Raw genomic sequence first — 14,690 nt, forward strand, 5'->3', positions numbered from 1 at the left:
TAAATCCAGCATTGCAATAGGCACTGGCTGGTTTACCAATGTCCAATCCTGGGATATAGTTCGAAACAGCAAATTTGTATCTTCATGTAAACCCTTGATATTTAATTCCAGACTTCTGGCTCTTAAAGAAGATAAGTCATCATTATGTCAAACTGAAGAGGGATTAACTTGGAAAATCAAGGCACTGTCTCTTCTCCTATCCTTTCCTTTTTTAAAAAAAGCATTAAAAGGCAGATGTTTCTTTGATATTTCACATTGGACTTGTTAGGTGAAACTTAGCGATATTTTTTTTAAGCACCAAAATATTTTAGCTCGCTTGTTTCATTCTAGTGATTTATTACAGATATTGAGGCTGTATGGAGAAGTGCCCATGGATCTCCTTCATCAGAAAAGGATTCCCTATACGCTTCACTATAGGGGGTCTGTTGTGAACATTCAAAGGGATACATGCTTATTGTTGAAATGGATGGGAAAGCTCTGTAAATGTAGGAGATCCTTGAATACATTTTCATGGGCCCTCAATAATATCTGAAAGAACTCAGTATACCTGGAGTGCTCAAGGGGCTCTGGAACAGACCAAATATTTAAGCTCTTGACATAAGTGTACAAATGGAGAAGGAGAAAGAGAAGGAGAAGGAGGAGAAGTATTTATACCCCACACACCTGGCTGGGTTGCCCCAGATGTATGCAGTTACTTACAGGCAACAATATTTATGTATCTATTCTTATTCTTGTTGTCCGGATGATTAGAGCTGTCTGAAGTAATACCCAGATCAACGGTGCAGCTCTGGATTTCCTGAAAATAGAAAGCGAGAACATTCTGTTGAATACACAAATCTATATGCGTGCATGGCCCCACCCCGCAAAATATACAATGCATGAATGCATGTTGCAACTATGTCTTTTCTAAAATAAGGTATGTTGAAAGAATTCCTTACCTGGTAAAACTCTTTCAGTGTCTAATGAAGAAATGAATGCAAAAAAGGTAAAAATAAATTCCACAGCACACAACAAATGAGTAAAATGTTTATATAGTACAAATACAATGGAAAGCAATCATGGCTATGAGATAAATATACACATATGTACACATTCATAATAGGACACAGCTGAGTATATCTAATTTACAGCATGCAAGTAAAATAAATTAAAATAGAAATATAATTTCAGTGACTAGAGAGATAATTTACCTGCCACTGAGGTAAATGGCAAGCCACCCACTGATTGTCATGAATCAGAATGGCTGATTCAATACACAGGCTGCCAATAATTAACCATGGATTGTTGTAGTATTCTAATCCACAAAAAGTAGTTTGTGGACACAAACAACTTATTTGTTTTACAAATAAAACTATTAATAATGATACGAAGGGAGATCCTGGATCCCATACTGGTGAGCTTATCAAGCTTCCCGGAAAACCAATTATACAACCTGCTCTTGCTAGGCAAAGACCTGAAAATAACCAGGGTGGTTGCCAGATTCTGTGCCCAAATATGCAGACACAGACTTTCTTCCCAGCCCATCTGATTTTTTCCTCAATGGCACCCCGAGCGAGCTAGGCTCAGCTTTCTGCAGCCACTATTTTAAGGGTTAAACTTTAGCATTGTTATATAATTAATAATTTTCTTTTAAATCTTGTTCAAAGCGACTTTTATACGTTATGCTCCCAGAAACTGTTTTTTCAAAGGGATTCGTTTTATTTTTATTTTTATTTCATTTTTACTTCTAAGAGCTGGTCCTCGACCGTAATAATAAATAAATTCAAATTCAAATATTAATAATGATAACTTCCCCCATTAGAAACATGCAAATATTCAATCATGCACAAAAAGCTAAAATATATGAATTGCAAATGAAGTTAAGTTCTGTTTTAGTGATGCAAGGCACAGAAATTAGGTGTTTAATGAAATTACTTTTAACACTTTCTTATAGCACTATATCCATCATGTATTAATCACAGAGTTATCACATTTAATTATCTTTGGCCCAGTGACACTGTCAAACAAACAAACTGAAAACATGATTAAAGTCTCACAATCAGTGTTGAACAGTTTCCCCAATATCTTTCTAAATTTGTCAAATTAGTGAAAAACATAAGCATTCCATTTTGATCAAGGGCTTAAAACACTGTTCAGAAGATGTATTTCATCTATATTCAGAACATGTTCAAATTCTATACACAAGTGTAAAGAGAAAATGGCTTGCATTTTCTGCTTTTGTGATTATTGTATAACATGTGAAGTGGGAACTCAGTATCTCCTGACGTGAAATGCATAAGTTGAGTTGCCGATTATAGAGCCTTAGCATTTCACCAGAAGAGAGCTTTATGAGTTCACACACTGAACAGAAAATGTAAGCCACACATAATTCCTTGCAGTTCTTTGGCTTGTTCTTCTGTTTATTGCTTGATATATGTCCCTTAATTACTGCACTTCTGAAGCTCTCAAGGTGTAGGGATTCCCCACCGTCAGCTACACAAATCATAGCTGCCAAGTTGTCCCTTTTCTCGCGAGGAAGCCTATTCAGCATAATGGAATTTCCCTTAAAAAAGGGAGAACTTGGCAGCTATGACACAAATGGTGCTCACGTACACTGAAAGTTTGGCTCTCCCCTTTTCATAGCCACACATGAGAAAGCCATGTTCTGAAGAACTTATACTCAACAATCCTATCTGTGCATATGATACACTTTGTGGTAAGAAAGAGGTATCTTCCAAAAATATTAGTGCATATTCCCTCTTACCAATCACATGGCACTTTTACTATCATAGTCACATGAAAACCTATGATTATAACGGAACGTTCATTTTAATAGGGAAATATTTCATACCTCAAATTCTTCAGCAAACCCATTACTGGTATGCAAGTCTGCAACATGTTTTGGAAAATGCTTTGTTGGGATTGCTCCAACATCATCTTAAAGATGAATTTTGAGAGAGCAGAGGGGGAGAGAGAAAAATATTAATTCAAAACCATGCAGTAGACAACATTTCCGCATTTCTCCCAACTGTATTATGGCAGAGTAAAACATGCAAATTTTTCAAGTATTCTTATTAATTCAGCACGTGGTAGTGTCCCACAATCCTGCTTCACACAACAAAGAACAGAGCTGGAAGTGTGAGATACCAGAAATAGAAATATAGTTGTGGGGTGGAATGTTGTATTTCAGTCTACTCACAACCCTGCTGTGAATTGCTATTCTGTTTTTGGATTGCTACCCCTCCTGGCTCAGTGATGCATCATTTTTCATTTGGAGTCATACAGTCACTGGGGAGGGTGAAGGTATTGGCTGAGATGATGCAGCAGGTCAAATACCCAAAGAATCCTCCATCCGGGAGTGCTCTTAAGAAGGATTGCTTATATTAGTTGAAAACCTTGTTATGAATGAGGGCTGCTGGGTGCCCTTCATCTCCCCCTTCCAGCTGTGTTAAGTTTCTTCCCCCTTCACGCATATGCATAGCCAAGATGCTGCACAAGCATAAGGAGGTCATCAATCCCCAAACAAAACGACAACAACCATGCCTTTATATGCACTACAGTGTAGGGATAAATCCTGATTGTTCTCAAGTTATCCCGCAGTCTCACATTGGCTTTGCAAAGCTCCATTTCATTTTGTCTATTCAGCTGCTGGAGAACCGACAGGACATTGAGGAAAATTCTAAATGTCCATTACAGGAAGCTCCATAACAACTGATATTGAAAGAGAATTTTTAGGAATGCCAATGGATTGAATTGGACTTTATTAAAAGTATAAGGCTTGAATGGAGGAGAAGGAAAAATCTCACTATGACTGGCTTCACTTGCAAGCTGGTTTTCTGATGAAAACTCTACCCAGTGTCATAAGATAACACATTCAAATTATTTTTCATTGTAAGCATGTATATACATATGTGTATTTTACTGTAATGAACAGTGTCCCCTCCCCCCCAAGTCAACGTGCATAATACCCAAAGAGGGGGCAGTTGGTTTGGCACCTGAGACATTAATTCCCACATGCACCTCTCTCTCCCTGGCACCAAAAGTACAATAACACCAAATTAAAATAAGTAACAATTTTCCCCCCTTCCATGACACCTGTAACCAGCTGCTTAAGGCAGCCACCTCACTCTGCCTAATGGTAGGGCTGGTAAGGAACAGCATGTGATTGACCCTGAGCATTGTGAAATATCAGCAGATTTTCAGGAATAAATCATATAATTCTTAATCAAGGCCTTGTTCCAGAGATAATGATCACTTACTGGCCCAATCAAGAGAAAGCCAGGCATTCATAAATGCCATTGAAATCAATGGGGACTTCAGAGCTCTTAACTGTGCACTGAAGTTCCCCTGATTGTAATGAACTTGCAGCCTGATTGTAGCATGTTTACTTGGCGACCTCGCTGGAGTCATATTTTCACACACTGCAGCCAGAGCTTTCAGGACATCATTTTATATTTTAGAACACAATTCGTTTTAGGTACAGAAAACATGCATTAAGCATAATCTCAAATAGGCACAGCCTTGTACAGAATCTGAAAATGTTCTACTCAAAACAGATTAAAGTAGTAAACATATGCATCGATCAACTGCCTCTGGACGACAATACATTTCCTCAGAAGTATTTTCAAAAGAATTCTACTGATTATTCATGCAGAATTGGGCTCTCTGGGGGCTCCTGGAGGGCCATGGTTAGGCACACATGAGCAAGATGGAGCTTCAATATCATCCAACAGGTATCTTATTATTTCACACTATGGAATTTCCAAAGTGCTTCATTTGATGAGGAAATGTCATGCAAGCTGCATAAGCTTCCATCAGCAGGTGTTTAATCATCTACAACACCTATTATTTCTTAGGCTTCAGTTACCAATAATTTGTTAATTTGTATTGGGATCCATCTGTTCTTTTTACTTGAATGGATCTGAATGCACAAATTGAATTAGCTATTCAAGCTTACATAAAATTTTGCAAATGTGCAACACTAAGTTCAAACTTTGGAGAAGGACACGGTTGTTACAAATGTGCTTTCAAATCAAATTAGGCTGAAATCCTATGCATGTTGTTACAGAGAAGCTTGGTTCATCTGGAACTCTGCACATGACTCAGAACTATGCGTTGATTGACTCAGAACTATGCATTTATTCTAGCTTTGTTCTGTGTAAGGATTGCGGTGCCGTTGCAAAATAACGAGGACAGAAGCATTGGTTTAAGATGAATCACATCTCATAGAGGTCACATCCACACTGTGCACTTAAAACATTCTTATATGATAAAACATTCTCATATGATAGGGAAACATGGGAGTAGCAGCTTGTTAAGAATTCTGTGAGGTCTGTGAGGTCAGCACCCTCAACTATGGTTCTCACGATTCTTTAGGGGATGCCATGAGTTTAAACTTATAGTGCTTTAAACCTATAGTGCGGACACAGCATGAGTGAACAGCCATAATGGACAACACAATAGGTGAAAGCCTATTTATTTACTTCTGTATCTGCTGCATTTACATCCAAAGAGCTCAGTGTTAAATATACCATTCACCACCACCATTTTAACTAGTCTCTGAAATATTTGCCATATCCAATGCAGCTGGCACCTTCATTATACAGCTTTCGGCAAATGCTGAAGGTGTGCCTCTTTATCTTGGCTTTTGACACTTGTGATGTAGCTTGATAAAAGCACCATGGATGCCACCACACACACACACACACACACACACACACACACACACACACACACGTACGTCATGGTACTCCTTACTGGTGAGTACTATCATAGCAATGGTTAAAAGTTTATTGTTCCATCTTCTGTACCGGTCATTTAAAAGTCTCAGCTCATCAGATAACTGCCCATGAAGTCATTATGGCTTCTTTAAAGATAAAGGGACCCCTGACCGTTAAGTCCAGTCACAGATGACTCTGGGGTTGCGGCGCTCATCTCGCTTTATTGGCCGAGGGAGCCGGAGTACAGCTTCCGGGTCATGTGGCCAGCATGACTAAGCAGCTTCTGGCGAACCAGAGCAGTGCATGGAAATGCCGTTTATTTTTCCACCGGAGCGATACCTATTTATCTACTTGCACTTTGACATGCTTTCAAACTGCTAGGTTGGCAGGAGCAGGGACCGAGCAATGGGAGCTCACCCCATTGCGGGGATTCGAACCGCCAACCTTCTGATCAGGAAGCCCTAGGCTCTGTGGTTTAGACCACAGCATCATCCGCATCCCTATGGCTTCTTTAGATGTCTCCTAAAAAACGAGAACAGTAACTGTACACATCTTAGGCTCTACAAATGCCAGAGGTTTACACTTTTCAAAAAATAAATATAAATGAAAGCTGGGGATCTGGGGCTGACTCCCCCACCCCCAGATGCCCAAACATAGAACACAACCAAAGACCAATGCCAATAGCTCAGAGGACTGGTTGCCCATCTACATGGACCATAGCTTCTGACATATCCTCCTCCTGGTAAGAGAAACAATCATTACCATTACTAAAAGATTCATACACAATCAATTCATTTGAGGGGGGGGGATTAACTACACACTTAACCAAATTACCTGCCACAGGGAAGATTGGTGCTGGAGGAGTAGATATCACACGAGGGGATGTGTTGTCTTCTAAATAAAAGTGTGCCGTTTGGAAACATTTCCTAAAAGAAAGAAAGAAACATTTCAAATGAAAACATATTAGCTACTTAAAGCATTCTGAGATGCCTTCTTAGAACTGTTTCCAAAGCTATCTTTTTTTTTTAATGTTACAGAAACACTTGAAAAGTATTACCTGCTTACATCTACTAAATAGCTAAATAATCATTGTGGACTTTCTTGCATCTCAGGGTAATAGCACTTGGGGAATGTTGCAACCAACGCAAGCATATGTAGGTCTCCTTGATTGAGAGGTTATTTTTATTTATGTGGAATGCTGTATTTATAAACCTCCAATCGTTACAAATTACCCAAGTGGTATATGGCATATAAGAATAAAAACACAAGTTAAAGCAGATAAAACAGTTTTGAAATTAACCATTTAACTAGATGCTTTAGTCTCCCACAGAAAATGATGAGCCCCAAAAGTACGCAGCTTTGGCTGGATCATGCCCTTCAGTTCATTATATGAATAGATGGTATACAATCATTCATATTTTGAATGGTTTTTACCTGAAGAAGAAGCAGAAGATATAGCAGGCATCTGTCATAGTGAAGTATTCAAAGGTGCAAATCTGAAGCAGGTATAACTGTTTGTGTCATACCAGGTTTCAGTGGTATCAGTTCAAGTGCTAGGCAATTGTTCTCTTTAATATTGTAGCTGCTAGCATACACCTTTTTATACCACTGTGAGAAACAAGGTTCCCCAGAGACATCAAATTTGAATGAAAAAGCAGAAATTATGAAGAGGATAATATAGACGCTTGTAGTGGGAAAGGATAGGATGATTATGCCCCAGTCCACTGTACTACTGTTGCTACATTGCAGAGTGCGTAGTATGTAAATGTTAACCAATGAGGGGAGCAAGGTTTTGGAATCAAAATATTTACAGGGCACCACAATATTAGTTGAATCCTCTTTCATTCTCCAGATGTGAAGATAATAGGAACGGCATCTGGTAAGAGACTACTATAAGGAATTCAAAAGGCTGCAATAATCAACTCCAGTTTTACACAATGCAGCATTTTCTTAATTAAAAAACACAACTATCTTCAGATAATTAAGCTCGCTAATAACACTTTATATGGGTCATTTGCTTTGTTTGAAGTATTATTCACAATTGATTAACTTTAAAATGAGGTAGCTGCATGAAAGGGGGGGACAGAAGTATAATGTTACGTTTATCACATTCTACTTTATGCCAACTGTACCTAAATTTCCTTTTTTGCATTCATTGCCATTCTGTGGAACTTTTAGGCTGACCAACGAATCAATTAAACAAAACACTTAGCTTTATAAGCTGCTGTAGTTGGATTTGAATATGTAACTCCTGCTTACTTTAACAACTTAGATCAGCCTGAAAGTCATTGTTCCTTTGGCTTTGCTTCAATAGTCTTCATGCCATGGCATAAAGGAAATGACCTGATAAATTACTGCCCAGCTATGCTAATACAAAAGAAAGCAATAAAAGTACATATATAGCCACTTAAGTGCATTGTAAATATTATTTAAATGATCAAGGAGGTGGTTTCAGAAGTCCCACATTTTTCTTTTGCTGTTATCAGCTCAAATAGATGCACACAACTGCAACTTTCTCAATCCAATCTCTGCACCTGCCTGTAAATGTTTTTGCCACATTAAACCTTTTTAGTGGACATGGCAATTGTTATGGTACTTGTCAAGGTTGAGAGGACTTCTCAGAATTTTTCCTTCAAACCTAATTTACAAATTCTGTTCACTAGAACATAAAGCCACTTACTTAATGCATTTGGAATGAACCTCTCAACCAGATCTGAGCAGGAGTGGGGAACCTGATTTGGTAAGTGAACTATATCCTAACCTTCCCTACCTGCTGAAGTCTCAAGTCTGATGCTCACCTATCAATCAACTGATGTCAATGATGCCAGATGATGATCACTAAAGCAGCACATAGCACTTGCAAAGAGCCCTGCATACTGCTTTTGAAGTGCTGCTGACCAGCAGGCTTAATGTCACCACTTATCAGCTGTTGGGCAATACAAGCCTGTCTTCAGCTTTGTGATTGAGTTCCCTTGTATGGAACTCAGCTGTGTAGCCAATCTATCTTCATCTCTATCTGCACCACATCATCCAATGTTACCTGTGGGGCAGGTGGGAAATTGGCCAAATTTGGCCCATGGGTCAGTGGTTCCCTACCCCTGGATTTCAGTATTCCCCCTGAAGTGTGGGCCATATAATTTCTTGGCTGCCATCAATAAGATATTGAATTACATTACAGTATTACTGTAAAGGTTAAAATTTGATAAAACACATGAAGTGCTTTAACCAACTGAAAGTGATCTACAAATATTCAGTATCATTACATCAGGATATGATAAACAGTCAACTTACCATAAGAGAGCCCGTTAAAAAAGGTCACTCCACCAAGTAAGACTATATGAATGTTTAACCCCATGATGTTTTTAAACTGAAAAAATGGCGGCATCATTTCAATCCTGACTTTGTATTAAGGCAGCAAAGAATAAAAACAAAGTGCAAAACATTTTCTGATAAAGCTAATTTTTTGTTGCTGACATAGGTTTAGTTATCATTATAGCACACATGTGTGTTTTGCATGGATCTACGTGTCAATACAAATTTCATTTTCACACATGACATGTGCCAAGGTTAGGTCAACAGGCTCCTTCTTGTTTTATGCCAGGTTCTTGAAACCTGACAATTTCTTGAAACCTGACAGGTTCTTGAAACCTGACAATTTTTTACCTATAAATTAGTCCCACTGATTTCAATGGAACTTACTCTCAAGTAAGGCTGCAATCTTCTGTACACTGAGCCTTTGCAGTGACATCCATCACTTAAAATTAGTGCATGGAGCAACTGCGAGAGACAGGTAGCAAAACATATTATTGTTGTTGGGGAGGTGAGGGAGAATCCAGCACTTATTCTGTAAATGTAATTGTATATGAAACCTGTAGTATGCATTCTTGTGATACTGTGGAAGGCATGTAATGTATGAACCAGCTCAGAGGAAGGCAAAAATAAACTTATACGAATACAAATATAAACTGCCAAAAAAGAAAGAGAGTCATCTGAAGATACAGATTCATGACCAATAATTCAAAAAGAAATATTTCATCTCCCAGACTTTGAAACTGTGGTAAGACTGAGTAATCTCCTTAAATTATATTTAGTTGTTATATCACAGAAATTGCAAAAAAAATGTTAGTGACCTCTTGTGGCCAATGCAATTCCTCTTTCAGATTAACAAAAAAGAGAGAACTACAAATTCTATTTTGTAGTACACTGAAAAGACATGAGGGATTAAATTTAACAACTAAGAGATATTACCATTAATGGGATATCTGTTTTATTTTGAAACATGAAGGTTGCAAAACTGTGTATCTTTTTGGGGGAAACAAAACAAAATGAACACAATGTCATCTGAAAAGAACAAGGATCAGAACACATGTAGGATTACTAAAACTACAGCATGCAATCCTGGCTTTAAAGTGTATGGCAGTATTTTCTTCTTAAACAGGAAAGATTTCAAATACCATTTAGCCTCAAAAGATAAAACCTCCTGGAAGATGAATATGAACAGTCATGTAAAATGCCACAAAGCTTCAGAGAAGCTTGTCAACAAAATGAAGATGGTTAGCTATGAATCTCCATTTATAACCCAGAACAAATGTACAGGAAATGTAAACTAAAAAAAATAAAGGGCTGCATTCGATTAAGCCATACTCATTGTAGACCCATTTAAATAAATGGAAATGACAACCTTAAGTATGGCATGACTTGGTTGGACACATTGAAAATGCTCAGCTATTTGGATATTTCTCTTCAGTGGGCTGGTTTGCACATGTATGTGCACAATCAACAGCTGAATGTATGAACTGACTCTATTATTAATTTATTAATTATTAAATTACTATATATTAATATCATAGAACTGTAGAGTTGGAAGTGACCACAAGGGTCATATAGTCCAACCACCTGCAATGACAGATGGCCATCCAACCTCTGCTTAATAACCTCCGTAAAAGGAGAGTCCACAACCTCCAGAGGGAGACTGTGATATTCGGTTATATGTAAGGTCAATCTGTGGCGTTAAATCTGTGACAGCTCTTTCACACCTGTAAGTTATTACTTGATGTTTCAAGAATAAAGAGATGAAGCTTTATGCCATAAACTAGTACTCATTCCATTATTCAGAGGTAAAATATTTTTTAAATAAAACTGCAAAGGAAAAAAAAAAGAGGGGAGATACAGCACTAACATACTTCTCTTGTATGGAATAACTCTGCTTGATTCCAAGGCTGAAAACCATTTCATAAAGCCTAATCCTATAGATCAGGGGGACAGTTCAGGGACTGTAGGGCGAAACATTATTTCTTTTGGTACTGCATACCAACCATGAACAGCTTGTGAGTGCCCCCTGTGGCCATAGTCTTACCTGATAGCAGAAATTTGGTCTGAGAAGCCAACCACTATGTTAACATAGCAACTTTGGGTGCTCTGGAATATGATAGGAAATGTAACATGACACAGCTTCTATAGTCAGAAGCTGCCACCAAGTAAGCCTACAACTGGAGGAAATGATGGATAAACTTGGTAAACACCAATGGGTGTTGGGCCCTGAGCATCTGCGCAGGGTGCCAGGTTTTGATGCCAACAAAAGACCTTGCACCAATATTAAAAGAGTGCATTAGTTATAATGCACTTATCTACTGGTAATGATTACCATAGCTACACATGGCCTTATGTTACTGTGCAAATGTATTCTGCTCCAAGACGTTTTTGTGGCCACAGGTCCTATTCATATTTTCTGTGCACACATTGGGCTCTAAAGGTAATCAATGGTGGGGAGAGACAGTATTGGGAGTGACTTACCTCCTAAAGGGATTTTTTTGCTGCTGTTGTGTTATCTATGCTTGTGTCAACATAAAGACTCTTGGAGCATGGTGCAAAGAGATGGAAGCATGCACAGGAAAGTGTCAAATACTTGCCCACTTATCATACACAATCTGCTGGAGATTGTGGCATTTCAATATTCAGCAATGTTTTATATTAATCTTTGTTTGAAGCAACTTCTCTGACAGCACCAGCTAGTTTTTTAGGCTATTAACCTATGATGCTAAAGCGTGCAAGTACAGTACATGAAAATGAATTGTATCATGAAATCGTCATCCAGGACAGCACAGGAAAAGTGTAAAACACAACAGGTTATGAACACAAATAACAACAATATAAATGCATTTATAATCTTACCTCCAATATATGAGAATACCAACAAGAATCACCAGACAGATGAAAGTCAGGGCAGATACGACCACAAGAGGAATGACTGTCTTCTGTTCTGGGAGACCAATACGCGACTGAAGGCTACTATTACTTGCCTCTGCAGTCAGAGAAAATTGAAACAACCTATATTTAAACTTTGGCAAAAGGCACAGCAAAATTGGCCACGATTTCAGAGACCCAGGTACTGTCACTTACCATTCTAAAATTTTAGCACACACTGCAGAGAACAAATACATTTGCAAACCAGTTTAGGGAAAGTAAGCAGGTAGATGGCAAAGCAGATCACCACAGCTGAGGCAACTGAAGACCCTAGCAGAGCAGAATTTCATTTTGCAGCTACTGCAAAATAATATTTTTGAGGGAAGAGAATAAAAACGAAGAAGTTGGATTCAATTATATATTAGTAAATAATAGAAAGCTCCAGGATGCTGAAAACAGATTTACCAAAGTATGTAAAAATTGATCTAAAATAATAGTTTGCTTAGACATTCTGTTATTAGCTATAAATGGAAAGGACTTCTCATGAGTAAATATTTGTTGCTGATAGTTCCTATCGTAAGATGTGAAAACTTAAGTTCCCCATCTGCCTCATTTTTATAAGAAAGCTGATCTAAACGAGAAAGATTTTATTTGTACTACATTATTGAATGTCCTGAGCATGCTCTTCATTGATGATAAACATGTGTATTATGTTGTTCTAATAAAAGGGAGGGATTTGGAGTATCTTATGAAGATCAGAGCCTAAGCTGTAATCAGTAGCACTTGGTGGAAATTGTAGAATGTTCTGTACAAAAACATCTGCTTTTCTTCATTAACCTATTTGGAATACATTTTTATTCAATGGTTTAAAAAAGAAAAAATGTCAGCTTCATACCTACAGTACTTCAAGTCCCATCAGGCCTCTACAAAGCTGGGGAACTGGAATCGAAGCCTGAGGTCTTAACAGACATGTCCCATGATCAGTAACGATGTTGTGTAGTGTCACAAATTGACAACTTACCCTCTAAGCACCCTCAGTTTTCTTGGTCTTTCAGGCCAAATCCAGATGGGGAGAATGGAGTGCCTGGGGCCAGTAAAGATTCCCCACTTTATCCTGGTCCTGTATTGCCTTATGATACATGTAAACCTTAGTGTATTGCTAGATAAATCCTCCTCAGAGTTGACCCGTGCCTGTTTGTTGCTAGCATCTCTAGCTGGCAGGGTGCATAAGGAGTATTGCATATTGAGTAGACAACAGGCACCATGGAAGGATTTCTGGTCATTTCAGTGAGATGTGTGTCTGCTTGCAAGCATACACACAATTTCAATTGAACACTGTGGTTTTATACTGGATAGATGCCAAAGACATGTATAAAACACTTCAGCCTTTAAGCGGTGTCTGAGAAGTGGGGCTCCCAACTTCATTTAAGAGTACCAGTATTCTCACACATAGAAATTAAGCAGAAGAAGCTTGTTCCAACGTTGAGAGAAACTACAGAAAAATCTTCACCACCTTCTCTTATAGCGGCAATGGCACCCACCTGAGAGGTGCTAGAACTGAGTTCTGATGAGTTCCTGCTGAAAAAAGTCCTGAGTGGAACGATGGTTGGCCCAGTTCTGTCCCCAACCCATAATGCCCAGTTTGGGGGCCTTCTGCTGGCTGCAGCTGGTGAGGTCTTGCTACTACCCATGCTTTTGGTGAGTGAAGCGAGGGCCTCTGTATTGGCAGATTGCCCTCTGTAGAGTGAAAGCTACAAAAAAAAATCCTAACCCCCCTCTAGCAGTGCTGCTCAGGGGGTTAGTATTGCACTCTAGGAAGCAATTCTAGCCTGTAAAGCAGTACATAAAATAAAATAACAACAACAATGATAATTCTTATTACATATAATCAGTGAATGACAAGAAAAATAATAGCGAATATGAAAATCACATAATACCAACACAATAAAATATTTGCTACCCTTAGCAAGGAAGGGTTTCAAGTTTTATAGATCAACGTTCCGCTCTCATGGCTATCATTTTAAAAATAGATTTAATAGGCAGCTCTGCTTGATTAGCAAAAGACCTCCTGATAGAAAGCATCTGTGTTTAATTGCTGTTATGATAAAAGCAAAATAAGGCACATGTCGGAAGGGAAATAGTTCTCATGAAAGAGCTCTAATGAGAGGCTCAGTCGTTAACAAGTAATGTTGCCCAAGCAATATGATATACAGTGCTTTTGAAGTATCATTTTAGAGACCTTTAGTGTTAATTGCAAATGAAGCATTTTACCTTTAATTACAGCAAATTAGGACTTCTATCGTTTATATAATTAACTAGTTAAACATTTTCTTTCAAAACATGGCTCCTTATTTTCCTATGTCTATAATCAGGACACAAAGCACATCATTTTAAATGATGAATGATTTTATGTCGAAGCAGTTCTGTATGACACACCTACCGTATATGGCTTTCCCTAGTTTGCTCATATATCAAATTTTTAATTTGATTATCTTTCAAGCTGTGTGGCACATGGGGAGGGAGAGAAAATGGTTTAGTTCACATTTTGATAGGAAACTACTGAATTTGTACACCGCGAACTAATATACAAACTGAAAAACACAATAGTACTTGTGTACAAAAAACAATGACTATATTGTGAAAACAATGTACAAAAATGCATGGCAGGGGAAATGGCCTAATAAAAAGCATTTATTAGGAGAAATGCAGACAAAAATGCATTTGAATTGTCACACACCTTTTTTTTTAAAGGTAACAGCTGATAAAAAAATGGAGCAAACTGAACTTAAGATTAGAAAAATGATAAAC

The 14,690-nt window shown here is 38.1% G+C and overlaps 1 protein-coding gene across 3 annotated transcripts in view; it reads right to left on the bottom strand.

Annotated features, from left to right (window-relative positions):
- Positions 1–14,690, bottom strand: part of PTPRZ1 (protein tyrosine phosphatase receptor type Z1) — a 113,181-nt gene that overhangs the window by 14,346 nt on the left and 84,145 nt on the right. For all 3 annotated transcript variants that reach the window (XM_035126983.3, XM_035126981.3, XM_035126980.3), the window contains exons 13-17: positions 11,871–12,000; positions 6,534–6,625; positions 2,831–2,916; positions 939–959; positions 700–796 (exon numbers count right to left, since the gene is read on the bottom strand). In XM_035126983.3, the coding sequence (XP_034982874.2) occupies positions 700–796; positions 939–959; positions 2,831–2,916; positions 6,534–6,625; positions 11,871–12,000 (426 nt within the window). The remainder of the gene's footprint in view (positions 1–699; positions 797–938; positions 960–2,830; positions 2,917–6,533; positions 6,626–11,870; positions 12,001–14,690) is intronic.

This window comes from Zootoca vivipara, chromosome 9 (genome assembly GCF_965207765.1).
Source record: "Zootoca vivipara chromosome 9, rZooViv2.hap1.1, whole genome shotgun sequence".
NCBI classification, from domain to species: Eukaryota; Metazoa; Chordata; class Lepidosauria; order Squamata; family Lacertidae; genus Zootoca; species Zootoca vivipara.